The sequence below is a fragment of the Chiloscyllium plagiosum genome, unplaced genomic scaffold (assembly GCF_037043375.1).
Source record: "Chiloscyllium plagiosum isolate Xiang-an unplaced genomic scaffold, Cpla_swu_hap1 HiC_scaffold_4, whole genome shotgun sequence".
Lineage (NCBI taxonomy): Eukaryota > Metazoa > Chordata > Chondrichthyes > Orectolobiformes > Hemiscylliidae > Chiloscyllium > Chiloscyllium plagiosum.
In genome coordinates, this window is record NW_028270142.1 from 146554027 (window position 1) to 146572128 (window position 18102).

The 18102-nt window shown below is 47.7% G+C and overlaps 1 protein-coding gene across 2 annotated transcripts in view; it reads left to right on the forward strand.

Moving 5' to 3' along the window:
- The window catches only part of LOC122548758 (uncharacterized), an 81316-nt gene that overhangs the window by 55604 nt on the left and 7610 nt on the right, over positions 1 to 18102 (forward strand). For both annotated transcript variants that reach the window (XM_087986768.1, XM_087986769.1), the window contains 5 exons: positions 3583 to 3776; positions 5204 to 5378; positions 5721 to 5877; positions 6417 to 6570; positions 7498 to 7609. In XM_087986768.1, the coding sequence (XP_087842894.1) occupies positions 3583 to 3776; positions 5204 to 5378; positions 5721 to 5877; positions 6417 to 6570; positions 7498 to 7609 (792 nt within the window). The remainder of the gene's footprint in view (positions 1 to 3582; positions 3777 to 5203; positions 5379 to 5720; positions 5878 to 6416; positions 6571 to 7497; positions 7610 to 18102) is intronic.

Below are 18102 nucleotides of genomic sequence, written 5' to 3' on the forward strand. Positions count from 1 at the left end.
TATTCACACAGTGTACAGTATGTGTGTATATCTCAGTGTGATAGTCACCCAGTGTACAGTGTTTGTGTATATCTCAGTGTGGTATTCACCCAGTGTACAGTGTTTGTGTACATCCCAGTGTGATATTCATCCAGTGTAGTGTTTGTGTGTATCTGTGAGATATTCACCCAGTGTATGGTGCTTGTGTGTATCTCAGTGTGATATTCTCCCAGTGTAGTGTTTGTGTGTACCGCAGTGTGATATTCTCCCAGTGTAGTGTTTGTGTAAATCCCAGTGTGATATTCACCCAATGTACAGTGTTTGTGTATATCTCTGTTATATTCTCCCAGTGTACAGTTTTTGTGTACATCCCAGTGTGATATTCACTGGGTGTACAGTGTTTGTGTATATCCCAGTGTGATCTTCACCCAGTGTACAGTGTTTGTGTATATCTCTGTTATATTCTCCCAGTGTACAGTTTTTGTGTACATCCCAGTGTGATATTCACCCAGTGTACAGTGTTTGTGTATATCTCAGTGTGATAATCAACCATTGTACAGTGTTTGTGTATATCACACTGTGATATTCACCTTGTGTATAGTGGTTGTGTATATCTCAGTGTGATAATCAACCATTGTACAGTGTTTGAGTATATCTCAGTGTGATATTCACCCAGTGTGCAATGTTTGTGTGTATCTCAGTGTGATATTCACCCACTGTACCATGTGTGTGCATATCTCAGTGTGATAGTCACCCAGTGTACAGTGTGATATTCACCCAGTATACCGTATTTGTGTATATCTCAGTGTGATATTCTCCATGTATACAGTGTTTGTATATATCTCAGTGTGATATTCACCCAGTGTAGTGTTTGTGTACATCCCAGTGTGATATTCACCCAGTGTACAGTGTTTGTGTATATCTGTGTGATATTCACCCAATGTACAGAGTTTGTGTACATCTCAGTGTGATATTCTCCCTGTGTACAGTGTTTGTGTACATCTCAGTGTGATATTCTCACAGTGTACAGTGTTTGTGTATATCCAAGTGTGATATTCACCCAGTGTACAGTGTTTGTGCATATCCCAGTGTGATATTCACCCAGTGTGCAGTGTTTGTGTACATACCAGTCTGGTATTCACCCAGTGTACAGTGTCTGTGTGTATCTCAGTGTGATAGTCACCCAGTGTACAGTGTTTGTGTATATCCCAGTGTGATATTCACACGGAGTGCAGTGTTTGTGTATATCTCAGTGTGATATTTACCCAGTGTACAGTTTTTGTGTATATGTCAGTGTGATAGTCACCCAGGGTGCAGTGTTTGTGTATATCTCAGTGTGATAGTCACCCAGGGTGCAGTGTTTGCGTATATCTCAGTGTGATCGTCACCCAGGATGCAGTGTTTGTGTATATGTCAGTGTGATAGTCACCCAGGGTGCAGTGTTTGTGTATATCTCAGTGTGATAGTCACCCAGGATGCAGTGTTTGTGTATATGTCAGGGGGCAGTGTGTGTGAGGATATGTCAGTGTGATAGTCACCCAGGGGGCAGTGTGTGTGAGGATATGTCAGTGTGATAGTCACCCAGGGGGTAGTGTGTGTGTATATCTCAGTGTGATAGTCACCCAGGGGGCAGTGTGTGTGTGTATATCTCAGTGTGATAGTCACCCAGGGGGCAGTGTGTGTGAGGATATGTCAGTGTGATAGTCACCCAGGGGGCAGTGTGTGTGAGGATATGTCAGTGTGATAGACACCCAGGGGGCAGTGTGTGTGAGGATATGTCAGTGTGATAGTCACCCAGGGGGCAGTGTGTGTGAGGATATGTCAGTGTGATAGTCACCCAGGGGGCAGTGTGTGTGAGGATATGTCAGTGTGATAGTCACCCAGGGGGCAGTGTGTGTGAGGATATCTCAGTGTGATAGTCACCCAGGGGGCAGTGTGTGTGTGTATATCTCAGTGTGATAGTCACCCAGGGTGCAGTGTGTGTGTATATGTCAGTGTGATAGTCACCCAGGGTGCTGTGTTTGTGTATATCTCAGTGTGATAGTCACCCAGTGTGCAGTGTTTGTGTATATGTCAGTGTGATAGTCACCCAGGGTGCTGTGTTTGTGTATATCTCAGTGTGATAGTCACCCAGTGTGCAGTGTTTGTGTATATGTCAGTGTGATAGTCACCCAGGGGGCAGTGTGTGTGAGGATATGTCAGTGTGATACTCACCCAGGGGGCAGTGTGTGTGAGGATATGTCAGTGTGATAGTCACCCAGGGGGCAGTGTGTGTGAGGATATGTCAGTGTGATAGTCACCCAGGGGGCAGTGTGTGTGAGGATATGTCAGTGTGATAGTCACCCAGGGGGCAGTGTGTGTGAGGATATGTCAGTGTGATAGTCACCCAGGGGTCAGTGTGTGTGAGGATAGGTCAGTGTGATAGTCACCCAGGGGGCAGTGTGTGTGAGGATATGTCAGTGTGATAGTCACCCAGGGGGCAGTGTGTGTGAGGATATGTCAGTGTGATAGTCACCCAGGGGGCAGTGTGTGTGAGGATATGTCAGTGTGATAGTCACCCAGGGGGCAGTGTGTGTGAGGATATGTCAGTGTGATAGTCACCCAGGGGGCAGTGTGTGTGAGGATAGGTCAGTGTGATAGTCACCCAGGGGGCAGTGTGTGTGAGGATATGTCAGTGTGATAGTCACCCAGGGGGCAGTGTGTGTGAGGATATGTCAGTGTGATAGTCACCCAGGGGGCAGTGTGTGTGAGGATATGTCAGTGTGATAGTCACCCAGGGGGTAGTGTGTGTGTATATCTCAGTGTGATAGTCACCCAGGGGGCAGTGTGTGTGAGGATATGTCAGTGTGATAGTCACCCAGGGGGCAGTGTGTGTGTGTATATCTCAGTGTGATAGTCACCCAGGGTGCAGTGTGTGTTTATATCTCAGTGTGATAGTCACCCAGTGTGCAGTGTGTGTGTATGTGTCAGTGTGATAGTCACCCAGGGTGCAGTGTGTGTTTATATCTCAGTGTGATAGTCACCCAGTGTGCAGTGTGTGTGTATATGTCAGTGTGATAGTCACTCAGGGTGCTGTGTTTGTGTATATCTCAGTGTGATAGTCACCCAGTGTGCAGTGTTTGTGTATAATTCAGTGTGATAGTCACCCAGGGGTCAGTGTGTGTGAGGATATGTCAGTGTGATAGTCACCCAGGGGGCAGTGTGTGTGAGGATATGTCAGTGTGATAGTCACCCAGGGGGCAGTGTGTGTGAGGATATGTCAGTGTGATAGTCACCCAGGGGTCAGTGTGTGTGAGGATAGGTCAGTGTGATAGTCACCCAGGGGGCAGTGTGTGTGAGGATATGTCAGTGTGATAGTCACCCAGGGGGCAGTGTGTGTGAGGATATGTCAGTGTGATAGTCACCCAGGGGGCAGTGTGTGTGAGGATATGTCAGTGTGATAGTCACCCAGGGGTCAGTGTGTGTGAGGATATGTCAGTGTGATAGTCACCCAGGGGGCAGTGTGTGTGAGGATATGTCAGTGTGATAGTCACCCAGGGGGCAGTGTGTGTGAGGATATGGTTGGGTACCTGACAGTTTGTTCCACATTTCTCTGTGTTCAAGGTCTGAAGTGTCTTTCTCACCTGGTCTTGGACCAGACCAAAGTAAGCGATTCAGGTATGATGGATTACCTGGTGTGTGCTGGTGCCTCACTCGTTCACCTCAGCCTGAATCAGACTGGCATCACGGAGAGAGCACTGACCGTGTTATCCAGAACTGTCCAACAGCTCCGGTTCCTGAGCCTCAGACAAACCAAGGTCAGTGTGTCTGTACCAACAATGCTGCACTCTGATCCAGTCTCCGCAGGAGCAGTGTTAGGACACACGCTGAGTCTGATCTGTTTGTAGCTCCTCATTACCCTCCAATGCTTTGTAACTCTTTTGGACTGTTGGAGGAAACCACATCCCATCCTCCTGTCGAGTTTGGTGAAAAAAGGGGAGAGTTATCATCATCTCAGACAGTTGGCACACTCAGGAGTTTGGAATGAGGTTTGAGGGTCAAACCTGTATGTGTGACCTGTGACCTCTCCCGTTCCTATCTCTGTCTCCCCTTGTAATCCTGGCATCGTCTACACTGTGCCACCTCTAGCCTCCTGAGCATCCCCTGTGCTGTTGACTGCCTAACCTCCAAACCCTGTAATGCCCACCTCAATATTGACCCCATCCCTGGTCTGCCTTCTGCTTTCAGATGCTCTGTAAATCCCATCTCTTTGACCAAGCTTTTGGTCAGAGTTCCTTATTTTACCTTGTGCACTGCAGTGTCAAGTTTGTTTATCACATGCTGTGTGAAACACTTCGCAAACCTTTCCACAATGAATGTTGGGAAGGGAGCACTGGTAAATACTGTGTCTAATCTGTGTACACATTCATGAAAACCTGAAAATGTTAAATGGTGTTGGGGATGGGGTTTGGCTGGGTGTGTGGGGGAATGTGTATGGGGAGGTGTATGTGTGGCAGGGAGAATTTTAGGGGATCTGTGGGTAGTAAGTGTAAATGGGGTGGGTGGGTGTGGGTGAGGTAGGTGTGTGTGTGGGTGTGGAGTGGGGGGGGGCTGGTGGGTGTGGGGTGGGGGTGTGGGTTGTAGAGTGGGTGTTGGGTGAGGGGTGGATGTGTGTGGGTGTGGGGGTTGTGTTGGATGGGTGTGTGTGGATGGTGAGTGTGTATTCGAGGGGTGTGTGTGCGGTGGGGGGAGTGTGTGTGTGTGTGGGCTGGTGGGTGTTGGGTGAGGGGTGAATGTGTGTAGTTGTAGGGGTTGTGTTGGATGGGTGTGTGTTCGGTGGATGGGTGGTGGGTCTGTGGGTGGTGGGGGGAGTGTGTGTGTGTATGTGTGTGGGGTGGCAGTTTGCGGGTGTGTGGGTAGTGGGGTATGTGGAGTGGGGGTGTGCGTTGGGGGTGTGGGGGTTGTGTTGGATGGGTGTGTGTGGGTGGTGGGTGTGTATTCTATGGGTGGATGTGGGGTAGTGGTTGTGTGTGGGTGTTGCGTGTGTGGGATGGTGGGTGTGTGGGTGTTGGGTGGTGAATGTGTGGGCACGAGGTGGGAATGTGTGATGTGAAGTACTGCATGTCTCCTATGTTGTGTGTTTGTCCCTGTGTATTGGTACAGGGCTGGGAGGTTGCATTAATATGTGCCCAGTTCCATGTGCTGCTATCTCTCTCTCTCTCTTTCTCTCCCTCTCCACCTCCAGGTGTGTGATGTGTCAGCGCTGAAGGAACTGCCAGTTCTACAGACCCTGTACCTGGATAATTTGGACATCAGAGAGACCTCACTGCAGGCCCTCAGCTCTCACCCTACTCTGTCCTCACTGAGTGTCTCAGGACTGCACGCACTCAATGGAGACACTACACTGAAGATTATCTCAGGTTTGGTGGTGGTTCAACCAAGATCCAACTGAGCAGTAACAGACTCTCAACTCTCCCTGGCTTTTCACAATCTGACATCAGCTGAACTGATGAGGCACCCTCACCCCAAATACACAGCTATTATCTCAGTATCTAACTGCGTGCTGTCCCTGTCCGGGGAGGGTTTGATGGGGGACAGTGTAGAGGGAGTTTTCCTTCCAGGTTAAAAGAGGAGAAAGAGTGTGTTTATATATGTATAGAGGCTCTGGCAGTACATTAAAATGCCTCACTTATTGCTGAAATGTTTCTGGTGTTACTAGTGCACCATTGTAAATATTCACATGGTTCCCTCTGCTGCTGCAGGTCTGAATCTGACTCACCTGAAGCTCCCAGACAGACAGACGGTTAGCGACTCTGGAATCCATTTCCTATCTCTTCTGGAGCGACTGACTGAGCTCGACCTCACTGATTACACCCAGGTCACAGACCAAGGCATCAGCTCCCTGGGCAGGCTGCAGCGGTAAGCCTTCACCTGTTTGTTATTCATACCCTTCTCCACTGTGAATTGCCACAGCCAGTTAGAACACTCTCTGGTTACACCCTGGTACACTGGGCTGCAGGGGACTCGAATGGTGGGAATATCTGATCTGGCCTGAGAAAGTCAAAGGATTTATTGGTCAGACTGTGGGACCTTTGTCCTGATCACCATCTGGTGCCACCTCGAACATTCTTACCCATGGCCTGTGTGCTTGTGCCCATTGTGTGTGTGTTTGTGTGTGTGTGTGTGTGTGTGTGTGTGTGTGCGCGTGTGTCTGTGCGTGTGTGTGTGTGTTTGATTGAGTGAGTGAGTGGTTGGGGGTGGAGGTGTGTGTGTGTGTGTGTGTGTGAGAGAGAGAGAGGGGTTGGGTGTGTGTGTGTGTGGCTTGTGTCTGCGCAGGCTGGGTTATGTGTGTGGTGAGTGTACACATTTGTGGGATGGTGTGTTTGCTGTGAGTTTATTTGAAAGGTTTGTGTTGTGCTCGGGAAGCAGCTAGCTAATCCTGCCCTCTGCTTGTGTAGGTTGGTGAAGCTTTCTCTGAGTAACACTTTGGTAACAGATGCAGGGTTAGTTCACCTGCAGTCTCTGAAGAACCTCCAGGAGCTCTGTCTGGACCGCACGAGGGTCAGGAGCAAAGGGGTGGCCAAGTGCATCAGGAACCTGCCTCGTTTACAGGTCAGGAACAGAGCTCAACACACACACAGGCACAGACACGCACGGATGCACACACACACACACATGCGCACAAACACGGATGCACAGACACACACACACACGGATGCGCACACATGCATACACTCACACGCACAGACACAGACATGTGCACGGATGCGCACGCACACGCACGGATGCACGCACACACGCATGGATGCGCACACGCACGGATGCACACACAAACGCACACACGCACGGATACGCGCACACACAGGCGCACACGCACACAGACACTCACATGCACAGACACGCACGCACACACACAGGCACACGCACAGACACGAGCACACACGAGACATGCTCACATGCACAGACACGCACACAGACACACACACATGCACAGACACGCACACAGACACACACACATGCACAGACACGCACACAGACACACACACATGCACAGACACGCACACAGACACACACACATGCACAGACACGCACACAGACACACACACATGCACAGACACGCACACAGACACACACACATGCACAGACACGCGCACACGCACACAAACACAATCTTTCTCACAGGTTGTGGGCGCTCTCTCTCTCTCTCTCACACGCAACACACACGCCCCCCCACGCATGCATGCCATCCCCCTATCACACCGTTACCCCATGCACCCCACTGCTCACCCCACACCCCCCCTCTGACTACATGCACCCTCTCTCTCTCTCTGAGGTGGGGGAGGTGATGGAGAGGGTGAAGGAGAGAGAGGACGGAGGAAGATGTGAGGAAGGGGATGGGTGCAAGCATATGGGATGGGGATTGGTGGCAGTTTGGGGGGGGGGTGCGGGGGAGGGGGTGATGGTGGCAAAGGGGGTGAGCTGCCTGCATTGTTGCTGGGGCCATAGTGATTGACGTTGTATGTCTGTTCTCTCTGGTAGGTGTTGAGTTTAGCATCAACGTGTGTCGGGGACAGTGTTGTGAGTCACGGCCTACTGCACTGTAAACAGCTGCTGAAAGTGAACCTGAGCAACACACGGATCACCGACCGAGGTAGGTGGCCCCTCCCACACCTGCCCACATCCATCTGAAGTGCCCCCCCCCCCCCCCCATCTCACTGCCAAGCCCCTCCGCCCCAACTTTCCACTGTCTGCCATCCCTCGCCCCTCCCCACAGCAGTCTGGTAGCTCTGCCCTCTCAACTTGTCTCCTCTCAACACCCAACATATACACATGCACTCACTCACTCTCTCTGTCACACCCTCTCTCACACTCTCTCTCTTTCACCCTCTCTCTCTCACACTCTCTCACACTGTCACACTCTCTCACACTGTCACACTCTCTCACACTGTCACACTCTCTCACACTGTCACACTCTCTCACACTGTCATACTCTCTCACACTGTCACACTCTCTCACACTGTCACACTCTCTCACACTGTCACACTCTCTCACACTGTCACCCTCACTGTCACCCTCACTGTCTCCCTCACTGTCTCCCTCACTGTCTCCCTCACTGTCTCCCTCACTGTCTCCCTCTCTCTCACTCCCTCTCTCTCCCTCTCTCTCCCTCGCACTCCCTCTCGCACTCCCTCTCGCGCTCCCTCTCGCGCTCCCTCTCGCGCTCCCTCTCGCGCTCACTCTCGCGCTCACTCTCGCGCTCACTCTCGCGCTCACTCTCGCGCTCACTCTCGCGCTCACTCGCGCGCTCACTCGCGCGCTCACTCGCGCACTCTCTCACTCACTCTCACTCACTCTCACTCACTCTCACTCACACTCACTCACACTCACACTCACTCTCACTCACTCTCACTCACTCTCACTCACTCTCACTCACTCTCACTCACTCTCACTCACTCTCACTCACTCTCACTCTCTCTCTCTCACTCTCTCACTCTCTCACTCTCTCACTCTCTCACTCTCTCTCTCACTCTCTCTCTCACTCTCACTCTCTCTCTCACTCTCACTCTCACTCTCACTCTCACTCTCACTCACTCTCTCACTCACTCTCTCACTCTCTCTCTCACTCTCTCTCACTCTCTCTCACTCTCTCTCACTCTCTCTCACTCTCTCTCACTCTCTCTCACTCTCTCTCACTCTCTCTCACTCTCTCTCACTCTCTCTCACTCTCTCACAAACTCTTGTTATGGACTCAGCCAGACCATTTAGAACATGCTGAAGCAGGCAGCTCAGACCATAACTTGGCAATTTGTAAAAATTACCCAGATTAAGTTAGCTAGGCTGACTACTAGATTTTAACACAGACAAAAATTTATTCCCAAAATTACAGAATGAAACACCAAGAATAGAATAAAGAACCCCTGCAGAACTCAGCCTATCCAGCTAGACCTAATTATGCTGTTCTGAATATACACAACAATCCCAATAAGCAAACTCCCTTTAAACCCCAGTATAAATGGAATACATGCTTACAAGTTGAAGTTGAAGGGCAGAAAGAGAGAGAGTTTCCACACAGCTCCCTGTTGAACCTCTAACCAATTCAAGACTGAACTAAAACTGCCCAGCTGGAGAGCTGACCACTCCCTTTTCATTACACAGGTCACTTCTAAATCATGACCACTTTGGCCTGAAGTCTCATCTGTTTACATATAAACAAAAGGCCTCTCAAAATCTTTTTCATCTCTGTACCAAACCAGACTGACCGGAGCCCGGCCCAGTATATTGCCCCTCTGAAAAAAGATCAAGGACAGTGTCTCCTTGAGCCAAGGAACAGCTTTTAGAACAAAAGGGACGAGCTTTGCGATACGTGCCCCCCCCCCCCCCCCCACCATTTAAAAAAACCCCATCAGTACCAAAAGATGGCTTCACTTTTAACCCTTCAAAACCTGGTTAGTAGTCAAACACATACACACGATACTAACTATAAACATGCAAACGTGCAACAACCACATGCAAATTGAGGCCGCGGTACACCCACCACCGAACACCTCCGTATCTCGGCAATCCCATTTCCGTGACCTGCCACGTACACAATTGTCAAACTGAACAACTGCAACAGCAAGCTCCATCTAACCAGGCTGGCATTGTTGTTCTTAACTTGTTCCACAAATCGCAATGGCTTGTGATCAGTGTATACAATTGTCTCAGACACATCGCTGGGAATATAAACACCAAGCTTAAAGTCTCTTTCTCCACCGTTGAGTATTTCTGTTGATGAACGTTCAACTTCCTGGAAAATACCCGATGGGTCTTTCTATTCCCTCGTCATCCTCCTGCAGCAGCATCGCATCGATAGCCACTTCGAAAGGCTTCATGTAATCCGGTGTGGCTGATACTGGGGCGGTGGTCACATGCCTTTTGACAGTCCGCTGTCCACTGAAACGTCTTGCCCTTTTTTTTTAACAATTTGGTGAGTGGAGCAGCCACACTGCTAAAGTTCGGCACAAACTTTCGGTAATATCCAGTCAACCCCAGGTACCTTGGGACTGCTTTTCTCATCGATGGTGTGGGAAATTCCCCACTTACTTTTGTTTTCACGTCCTGTGGGGCCATTTCTCCATCTCCAATAACCTGGCCCAGGAAAGTGACCTGGGCTTTAGCCAGGTTTACCACCAAGCTGCCTTCCGGAGTTGATCGAACAAGTCCGATAAATACTTAAATGTACCTTCCATGAGTGACGAAACATCGCCAGGTCATCAATACACACCACACAGTTGGGTAATCTGGCAATGACCTTATTAGAGTCATAGAGATGTACAGCATGGAAACAGACCCTTCGGTCCAACACATCCATGCCGTCCAGATATCCCAACCCAATCTAGTCCCACATGTCAGCACTCGTCCCATATCCCTCCAAACCGTTCCGATCCATATACCCATCCAAATACCTCTTAAATGTTGCAATTGTACCAGCCTCCACCACATCCTCTGGCAGCTCATTCCATACACATACCACCCTCTGTGTGAAAACGTTGCCCCTTAGGTCTCTTTTATATCTTTCCCCTCTCACCCTAAACCTATGCCCTCTAGTTCTGGACTCCCCGACCCCAGGGAAAAGACTTTGTCTATTTACCCTATCCATGCCCCGCATAATTTTGTAAACATCTATAAGGTCACCCCTCAGCCTCCGAAGCTCCAGGGAAAACAGCCCCAGCCTGTTATGTCTCTCCCTATAGCTCAAATCCTCCAACCCTGGCAACATCCTTGTAAATCTTTTCTGAACTCTTTCATGTTTCACAACATCTTTCCGATAGGAAGGAGACCAGAATTGCACGCAATATTCCAACAGTGGCCTAACCAATGTCCTGTACAGCTGCAACATGACCTCCCAACTCCTGTACTCAATACTCTGACCAATAAAGGAAAGCACACCTTCTTCACTATCCTATCTAACTGCAACTCCACTTTCAAGGAGCTATGAACCTGCACTCCAAGGTCTCTTTGTTCAGCAACACTCCCTAGGACCTTACTATTAAGTGTATAAGTCCTGCTAAGATTTGCTTTCCCAAAATGCAGCACCACACATTTATCTGAATTAAACTCCATCTACCACTTCTCAGCCCATTGGCCCATCTGGTCCAGATCCTGTTGTAATCTGAGGTAACCCTCTTCGCTGTCCACTACACCTCCAATTTTGGTGTCATCTGCAAACTTACTAACTGTACCTCTTATGCTCCCACCCAAATCATTTATATAAATGACACAAAGTAGAGGACCAGCATCGATCCTTGTGGTACTCCACTGGTCACAGGCCTCCAGTCTGAAAAACAACCCTCCACCACCACCCTCTGTCTTCTACCTTTGAGCCAGTTCTGTATCCAACTGCCTAGTTCTCCCTGTATTCCATGAGATCTAACCTTGCTAAGCAGTCTCCCATGGGGAATCTTGTCGAGCGCCTTACTGAAGTCCACATAGATCACATCGACTGCTCTGCCCTCATCAATCTTCTTTGTTACTTTCTCAAAAAAACTCAATCAAGTTTGTGAGATATGATTTCCCACGCACAAAGCCATGTTGACTATCCCTAATCAGTCCTTGCCTTTCCAAATACATGTACATCCAGTCCCTCAGGATTTGCTCCAACAACCTGCCCACCACCAACATCAGGCTCACTGGTCTATAGTTCCCTGGCTTGTCTTTACTGGCTTGTCTTAAACCATGGCACCACGTTAGCCAACCACCAGTCTCATGGCACCTCACCTGTGACTATCGATGATACAAATATCTCAGCAAGAGGCCCAGCAACCACTTCTCTAGCTTTCCACAGAGTTCTCAGGTACACCTGATCAGATCCTGGGATTTATCCACTTTTATGCGTTTCAAGACACCCAGCACTTCCTCCTCTGCAATTTGGATATTTTGCAAGATGTCACCATCTATTTCCCTACAGTCTATGTCTTCCATATCCTTTTCCACAGTAAATACTGATGCAAAATACTCATCTAGTATCTCCCCCATTTTCTGCGCCTCCTTGGTGATCGTTGAGGGGCCCTATTCTCTGCCTAGTTACCCTTTTGCCCTTAATGTATTTGTAAAAACCCTTTGGATTCTCCTTAATTCTATTTGCCAAAGCTATCTCATGTCCCCTTTTTGCCCTCCTGATTTCCCTCTTAAGTATACTCCTACTTCCTTTATATTCTTCTAAGGATTCACTCGATCTATCCTGTCTATACCTTACATATGCTTCCTTCTTTTTCTTAACCAAGCCCTCAATTTCTTTAGTCATCCAGCATTCCCTGTAGTTACCAGCCTTCCCTTTCACCCTGACAGGAATATACTTTCTCTGGATTCTCGTTATCTCATTTCTGAAGGCTTCCCATTTTCCAGCCGTCCCTTTACCTGCGATATCTGCCCCCAATCAGCTTTCGAAAGTTCTTGCCTAATACCATTAAAATTGGCCTTTCTCCAATTTAGAACTTCAACTTTTAGATCTGGTCTATCCTTTTCCATCATTATTTTAAATCTAATAGAATTATGGTCACTGGCCCCAAAGTGCTCCCCCACTGACACCTCAGTCACCTGCCCTGCCTTATTTCCCAAAAGTAGGTCAAGTTTTGCACTTTCTCTAGTAGGTACATCCACATACTGAATCAGAAAATTTTCTTGTACACACTTAACAAATTCCTCTCCACCTAAATCCTTAACACTATGGCAGTCCCAGTCGATGTTTGGAAAGTTAAAATCCCCTACCATAACCACCCTATTATTCTTACAGATAGCTGAGATCTCCTTACAAGTTTGTTTCTCAATTTCCTGCTGACTATTAGGGGTTCTATAATACAATCCTAATAAGGTGATCATCCCTTACTTATTTATCAGTTCTACCCAAATAACTTCCCTGGATGTATTTCTGGGAATATCCTCCCTCAGCATAGCTGTAATGCTATCCCTTATCCCTTATCCCTTACGCCATAGGTAGGAAGAGGGGTGGGGAGGTCGTTCAGGAGCTCAGGGATTAGGCTGGAAGCTAAAAGCTAGGACGGACAGAGTCGTCATCTCTGGGTTGTTGCCGGTGCCACGTGACAGTGAGGCAAGGAATAGGGAGAGAGTGCAGTTGAACACGTGGCTGCAAGGATGGTGTAGGAGGGATGGCTTCAGGTATTTAGACAATTGGACTGCATTCTGGGGAAGGTGGGACCTGTACAAGCAGGACGGGTTGCACCTGAACCAGAAGGGCACCAATATCCTGGGGGGTAGGTTTGCTAGCACTCTTCAGGGGGGGGTTTAGCTGTTTTTCAGGATGTCCAAGAATGTAGGGAGGCTGTGGAGAAGGTAGCACTGACAGGGAATACTTGCGAACACAGAGATGGGCTCAAGTGTGTATACTTCAACACAAGGAGTATCAGAAATAAAGTGGGTGAACTTAAGGTGTGAATTGGTACTTGGGACTACGATGTTGTGGCCATCACGGAAACGTGGATAGAAGAAGGACAGAAATAGTTGTTGGAGGTTCCTGGTTACAGATGTTTCAGTAAGATTAGGGGGGGGTGGTAAAAATGGAGGGGGGGGGGGTGGCGTTGCTAATTAGAAATGGTATAACGGCTGAGAAAGGCAGTTCGAGGGGGATCTGCCTTTGGAGGTAGTATGGGCTGAAGTCAGAAATAGGAAAGGAGCAGTCACCTTGTTGGGTGTTTACTATAGGCCCCCCAATAGCAGCAGAGATGTGGAGAAACAGATTGGGAAACAGATTTTGGAAAGGTGCAGAAGCCAGAGGGTAGTAGTCATGGGCGATTTCAACTTCCCAAATATTGATTGGAAGCTCTTTAGATCAAGTAGATTGGATGGGGCGGTGTTTGTGCAGTGTGTCCAGGAAGCTTTTCTAACACAGTATGTAGATTGTCCGACCAGAGGGGAGGCCATATTGGATTTGGTACTCGGTAACGAACCGGGACAAGTGATGGGCTTGTTAGTGGGTGAGCATTTTGGTGATGGTGACCACAATTCTGTGACTTTCACCTTGGTTATGGAGAGAGATAGGTGCATGCAACAAGGCAGGTTTTACAATTGGGGGAAGGGTAAATACAATGCTGCAAGACAGGATCTGAGGAGCATAGGTTGGGAGCATAGGCTGTCAGGGAAGGATGTCATTGAAATGTGGAACTTTTTCAAGGAACAGATACGACATGTCCTTGATATGTATGTACTTGTTAGGCAGGCAAGAGATGGTTGTGTGAGGGAACCTTGGTTGATGAGGGAGGTTGAATGTCTAGTAAAGAGGAAGAAGGAGGCTTACATAAGGTTGAGGAAACAAGGTTCAGACAGAGTGTTGGAGGGATACAAGATAGCCAGGTGGGAGCTGAAGAAAGGGATTAGGAGAGCTAAGAGAGGGCATGAAAAATCTTTGGCGGGTAGGATCAAGGATAACCCCAAGGCCTTTTATGCGTATGTGAGAAACATGAGAATGACGAGAACAAAGGTAGGTCCGATCAAGGACAGTAGTGGGAGACTGTGTATTGAGTCGGAAGAGATAGGAGAGGTCTTGAATGAGTACTTTTCTTCAGTATTTACAAATGAGAGGGACCGTATTGTTGATGGGGAGGGTATGAAATGGACTGGTAAGATAGAGGAGATACTTGTTAGGAAGGAAGATGTGTTGGGCATTTTGAAAAACTTGAGGATAGGCAAGTCCCCGGGCCTGACGGCATATATCATGGGGTTATGTGGGAAGCAAGAGAGGAAATTGCAGAGCCGTTGGCAATGATCTTTTTGTCTTCACTGTCAACGGGGGTGGTACCAGGGGACTGGAGAGTGGCGAATGTTGTGCCTTTGTTCAAAAAAGGGAATAGGGATAACCCCGGGAATTACAGGCCAGTCAGTCTTACTTCGGTGGTAGGCAAAGTAATGGAAAGGGTACTGAGGGATAGGATTTATGAGTATCTGGAAAGACACTGCTTGATTAGGGACAGCCAGCACGGATTTGTGAAGGGTAGGTCTTGCCTTACAAGTCTTATTGAATTCTTTGAGGAGGTGACCAAGCATGTGGATGAGGGTAGAGCAGTGGATGTAGCGTACGTGGATTTTAGTAAGGCATTTGATCAGGTTCCCCGTGGTAGGCTTATGCGGAAAGTCAGGAGGCAATGCATAGTCGGAAATTTGGCCCGTTGGATAGAGAACTGGCTAACCGATCAAAGTCAGAGTGGTGGTAGATGGTAAATATTCAGCCTGGAGTTACAAGTTACAAGTGGAGTTCCGCAGGGATCAGTTCTGGGTCCTCTGCTGTTTGTAATTTTTATTAATGACTTGGATGAGGGAGTCGAAGGGTGGGTCAGTAAATTTGCAGATGATACGAAGATTGGTGGAGTTGTGGATAGTGAGGAGGGCTGTTGTCGGCTGCAAAGGGACTTAGATATGATGCAGAGCTGGGCTGAGGAGTGGCAGATGGAGTTCAACCCTGCCAAGTGTGAGGTTGTCCATTTTGGAAAGACAAATACGATTGCGGAATACAGGGTTAACGGTAGGGTTCTTAGTGAGGTGGAGGAACAGAGGGATCTTGGGGTCTATGTTCATAGATCTTTGAAAGTTGTCACTCAGGTGGATAGAGCTTGTAAGAAGGCCTATGGTGTATTAGCGTTCATCAGCAGAGAGATTGAATTCAAGAGTCGTGAGGTGATGTTGCAGCTGTATAGGACCTTGGTAAGGCCACATTTGGAGTACTGTGTGCAGTTCTGGTCGCCTCACTTTATGAAAGATGTGGAAGCTTTGGAGAGGGTGCAGAGGAGATTTACCAGGATGTTGCCTGGAATGGAGAATAGGTTGTACGAGGATAGGTTGAGAGTGCTAGGCCTTTTCTCATTGTAACGGCGAAGGATGAGGGGTGACTTGATAGAGGTTTATAAGATGATCAGAGGAATAGATAGAGTAGACAGCCAGAGACTTTTCCCCCGGGTACAACAGAGTGTTACAAGGGGACATAAATTTAAGGTGAAGGGTGGAAGGTATAGGGGGGATGTCAGGGGTAGGTTCTTTACCCAGAGAGTGGTGGGGGCATGGAATGTGCTGCCTGTGGGAGTGGCAGAGTCAGAATCATTGGTGACCTTTTAGTGCCAATTGGATAGGTACATGGATAGGTGCTTAAGCTAGGACAAATGTTCGGCACAACATCGTGGGCCGAAGGGCCTGTTCTGTGCTGTATTGTTCTATGTTCTATATTAGTCTCTGAAATGTGACCGGAGTGTTTTTCATACCAAATAGCATGACTTTAAACTGATACGGTCCATCTGGTGTTACATATGCCGAAACTGCCTTTGCTCTCTCTGACAGAGGTACCTGCCAGTAGTCTCTGAGCAAATCCAACTTAGAAATGTAAGTTGTTTGTCCCACTTTATTGACATGACCCTCCAACCACAGAATAGAATATGGATCAGTCTTAGTAATGGTGTTTACGATAGTCCCCACATAACCATTGGGTGCCATCTGGCTTTGGCACCTTGACTATGGTTGAGCTCCCGTCACTGTAACTCACTTCCATCATGCCATCTTGGAGCATTCTCTCTATCTCCTTATGAACCTGTGCCAACATTAGAGGGTTAATCCTATAAGGATGTTGCTTAATCAGAACAGCATCTCCTATATCTACATCATGCACAATTAAGTTAGTACTTCCCAGTTTGTTTCCGCATATCTCCCCATGTGATAGTAATATCTCTTTCAGGTCATTTCCATTTTCTTGTGGAAGGTAACTCAATAATTCATCCCCATTTTTGACAACTTCCTCATTGTCCAATTTGATTTGAGGAATATCCAATTCGGAATCCTCTGAACGTGGTTCTTCCTTCTGTACTGTAATCATTAACAGCTTCTCCTCCTGCTTTCCTTCCCAATCAAAATACCTTTTGAGCACATTCACATGACAGACTGAGATTTCTTCTTGTCTGGAGTCCTTACCAAGTCGTTCACCTTACTCAATTTCCTCTCGATTTGGTAAGGTCCACTAAACCTTGCTTTTAAAGGTTCGCCTGTTACTGGAGGTGACACCAATACCTTACGCTGAAAGACTGGAGCGACTGGGCTTGTATACCCTTGAGTTTCGAAGATTGAGAGGGGATCTGATTGAGACATATAAGATTATTAAAGGATTGGACACTCTGGAGGCAGGAAACATGTTTCCGCTGATGGGTGAGTGCCGAACCAGAGGACACAGCTTAAAAATACGGGGTAGACCATTTAGGACAGAGCTCAGGAGAAACTTCTTCACCCAGAGAGTGGTGGCTGTGTGGAATGCTCTGCCCCAGAGGGCAGTGGAGGCCCACTCTCTGGATTCATTTAAGAAAGAGTTGGATAGAGCTCTCAAGAATAGTGAAATCAAGCGTTATGGAGATAAGGCAGGAACAGGATACTGATTGAGGATGATCAGCCATGATCATATTGAATGGTGGTGCAGGCTCGAAGGGCAGAATGGCCTACTCCTGCATCTATTGTCTATTGTCTTATCCCCAACTGCAAAGTTGTGAATTTGTGATTTCATATCTGCTTCCTGTTTTGTTGTATGTTGTAATACTTTTAAATGCCGTCTAGCCAACTCTCCAGCTCTATTTAATCGTTCTCTAAAATCTGACACATTGTCCAGTCTGAATTCTGCCTTATTAACTTCTCCTTAATCAGTTTTAATGGTTCTCTTACTTCATGCCCAAAAATTATTTCAAATGGATTGAATTTGGTCGATTCATTCGGTGCATCTCTGATTGCAAAAAGTACAATCGGAACTCCCTTATCCCAATCATCTGGATAATCCTGACCAAACACCCTCAACATGGTCTTTAGTGTTTGATGCCATCTCTCTCGGGCTCCCTGTGATTCCGGGTGGTATGCAGTAGATTTGAATTGCTTTATTCCCAAGTTATCCGTAACCTCCTTGAATAGTTCGGAAGTGACGTTTGACCCTTGATCTGACTGTATTCTATTGGTAGTCCGTAACTAGTAAAAAAAAATTAAGTGGTTCTTCTAAGACCCAATTAGCTGTGATGTTGCTTAATAGGATTGCCTCGAGAAATCTAGAAGACATATCCATTATTGTTCATAAATACTTATTCCCACTTCTTGTTTGAGGTAGGTATGCAATCAATCAAGGCTGTTATGAAAGGTTCCTCA